The 3,369-nt window shown below is 33.9% G+C and overlaps 1 protein-coding gene across 1 annotated transcript; it reads left to right on the top strand.

Annotated features, from left to right (window-relative positions):
• On the top strand, nucleotides 1,424–2,968 carry LOC110267195 (protein FANTASTIC FOUR 1-like). The gene has a single exon (XM_021112355.1). It carries the CDS (start codon nucleotides 1,669–1,671, stop codon nucleotides 2,551–2,553), a length of 885 nt encoding a protein of 294 aa, XP_020968014.1. The 5' UTR covers nucleotides 1,424–1,668; the 3' UTR covers nucleotides 2,554–2,968.

Raw genomic sequence — 3,369 nt, 5'->3', positions numbered from 1 at the left:
ACAAACTTTAATCCAAACACTAGGGTGTTCATGGATCGGATATAATTTGCATATCCGCAGTATTTTATTCGAATCCGATCCGAAAAGTGTGGATATGGATCCGATCCACAAGGCTATTAGATCGAATCAGATCTGCTGGGCACACTTATAGGATCAGATTGCGGATTTTATGTAGGTATCCACATATCCCATCTGCATATCCGCAGATCCGCAAAAATAAATAAATAAATATTCTTATATTGTATTCAACTAATAATTATCATATATGTTGTATTATTTTAATTTAATTATTTAAGAAAAGTATGTTTAATATTATTTTAAGAGTAAACATATTTAAAAGGGTAAAAAAAGAATTTTATTAATATTTTTTAATAAAATAAGCTTTTAAAAATATTTTGTGTTTTGCGAATATATCCGATATCCGATATCCGATCCGATGATTTTAGTGCGGATCAAATCGCAATTTTGTCTATATCCGATCTGATCCGCATTCACCCTGCCAAACACACACTTACACATCAACTCAATTTCTTTAATCTAGTAATTTAACAACATATATCTCTTACTTTTAAATATTTATATGACTAACTTATAGCTAAAAATAATAAATTCTAATAATCTTCAAACGTTCTTTCATAAAAAATTATTTCAAATTTTCAATTAAATATGCAGAGATATGATTTTATTATAAAATATTTCGAATCCTTTTTAGATACCGAAACAAAAACACAACAACAAATATTTCGAATCCTTTCTAAATTAATTTTCTTCTTTTAATTACCCTATCCAAACACAGTATTCAAATGTTTTAACTAAATTCCTTCTTCAAAATTTTTGTTTAGATAAAATAATTTTCTTGCGTGAATTGAAAGGAAATAAGGTAATTGGAAGAAAATAAGGAAAGAAAAAAAAACAGAATAAATTGAAATATCAAAAAAAGTTTGAAAATTTTAAAAAATCCTTCTGAAATAAGTAAAATTTGAAATACCTCTTTTTTTGTGTGTCTAAAATACATCATTCAAACTAGCAAAATCCTTTCTTAATTCTCAAAGGAAAAAAATATTTCTTAAAAGTATCCAAAAAATATTTCTTAAAAGTATCCAAAAAATTATAATAGAATATCTTATATTCTCTCCAAAATTAAATTACCTTTTCCAGTTACTCATCAAACACCCTAAAATTAGTTTCCATGTTTTTTAATTTCATCATCCAGCTCACTATTTAAGGTGAGGATAGGGTTTGAAAAGTGAGGAAGGGAAATTGGCAATGTGCCAAATTGGGAGAAATCATAGGGGCATCTCACGTGGGACTCGGCACCGTTTACTAATTAGCTAACTTCGCTCTTTTCACTACAGCTCAAACACCAACATACCCTCTCATGTTAATCAATTTTCACACTCTTCTTCTTCTTTGATTTTTTCCCCACTCTCTCTTGTCTCTTCACCTCATCACCATTACCCATACATAAATAATAATACTATATATCTCTCTCTATCTTTGGGATGAGGGTGTTGATATTAAGACCCTCACCCTAGCCTTCTCTCTTCTTTTGTCTTCTCTTGGACACAGCACACATCCCTACTCTCTTCTATTAATCCTGTTTTCCTTTATTCTTTTTTAACATAAGATTGATTTGAGAAACATACATTATTGATCGAGGAACAATCCATGACGATATTTTCTTTGTACCTCCCTATTCTTCTTTCGCTTTCTCTTCCTCTTTCTTTTCTTCTTCATACATTCAAGAAGCATTTCTATTCTCTCTTCTTCCACGTTTTCAGCGCCTTCAAGAACAGTTTCAAGACTTCTAACCGATCCTCTTCGCGAATCTTGGCGCGGGCGATCACCGATCCTCCTCCTCCTCCTCCTCCTCCACCGTCGAAAGCCGTGGTTGTTGACGAAGAAACCGATGGCAATTGCAAGCGGACGTTCTGCACCGAGAGTCTAGGGTTTGAGAGCATCGAGGAAACGCTAGTGGACGGTGAAGACAAAGATCAAAAGATAACGCAGAAGATCGAAGATCTTGATGTTGAGGAAAATAGGAATGATAATAGGAGAGAGTTATTGAGGAATTCGAAGGCGGCGGCGGCGGCTCCGTCATTTCCTCCGCCGCTTTCTTCGTTGAACCAGAAGGGACAAGCGAGTTTCGCTCTTATTCCGGTGAGGGAGAATGGAAGGTTGCAACTCAACAAAGTGAGAATCAAAAGACCTGAGATTCTCTACGCTTCGAGAGAACACGGAAGGTTGAAGATGTTTCTTGTTCCAGATCAATGCGACGACGATCTCGAAGACGAAGAAGAAGAAGAAGAACCACAACAAGAATTCAAAGTAGAAGAAGAAGAAGATGAATCGACATCGTTAGTATCAGAAGAAGAAGAAGAAGAAGAAGAAGAAGAAGTTAGGGTTATTGTTGGGGATTGGAAGTTTAACAATAACAAAATTGAAGGGTTTATGAGGTGTCATCACCAATTGGTGAATCAAAGCCAAAATAATAATCCTCATAATCATCATCATCACAATCTCAACATGTATGGAGTGATCAGCATTGCATGAACGTGATCGTGTGTTTTATGTGACTCTGAACTATTATTCTGCTGCGGAAAGTGTTGCTTTTGTCACAACAGAGACAAGACAGAGGCTCCGATCCAATAATCCGTTTTTGTTGCACCGTAAGTGTACATAACAAAACATAACGGTGTCGTTTAGCCGATAGCTACCATTCTAATTCTAGTGCACAAGAAGAAGAAGGATCCAGGGATATCCTCTGTAGTAAATTTTTTTATTCATTGTTTTTAAAGTAAGGGGAATAGATCTCAAAGAGACGGCAAGTAAAATACAAAAGAGCGAGAGTGAGAGAGATATAGAGATTATTTATTTATTTACACTTTACAGAATTTTGAATTCTTTATTATATTCTTTTGGTGAGGAATTTAATTAATTATATTAAGGCATATGCAATTGTAGCAGCTTGCTCTAATTCTGTCTCTTAATAGTATTTTTGCTTAATAAGTTCTCTGTATACAGGGTTTGTGGTGCTTTGTGGATTTTTTTATAAAATAGTTGATTGATCAATGAGTAATAATGCTATTATGTTAGCACAGTAGCACTATGAACTATGCAATGCGAACATGTTCATTCTAGAAAGATGAATAAGTATATGCCAGCGACAAAACAAACAAAAAAACGCAGAAGGAAATTTTTTTTGGAACAAAAAAAAGCTCAACACATTAATATGGAGCAACATAAAGAGACAAGACACAAATAAACAAAGTAAAAACAAAAATGACCAATCTATTGTCATTTCCGACATTGCCATCAACAACCACATAGATCAGCACTAGACTACTCTTTATAGCTCAACACCGATTT

This window comes from Arachis ipaensis, chromosome B09, assembly GCF_000816755.2.
Source record: "Arachis ipaensis cultivar K30076 chromosome B09, Araip1.1, whole genome shotgun sequence".
NCBI classification, from domain to species: Eukaryota; Viridiplantae; Streptophyta; class Magnoliopsida; order Fabales; family Fabaceae; genus Arachis; species Arachis ipaensis.
Note: the sequence above shows the minus strand (reverse complement) of the source record. Positions and strands in the feature narration are given on the sequence as shown.

Bases quoted from the DNA above. Each gene is read 5' to 3' on its own strand.
- LOC110267195 (XM_021112355.1), top strand. From the start codon at position 1,669: ATGACGATATTTTCTTTGTACCTCCCTATTCTTCTTTCGCTTTCTCTT.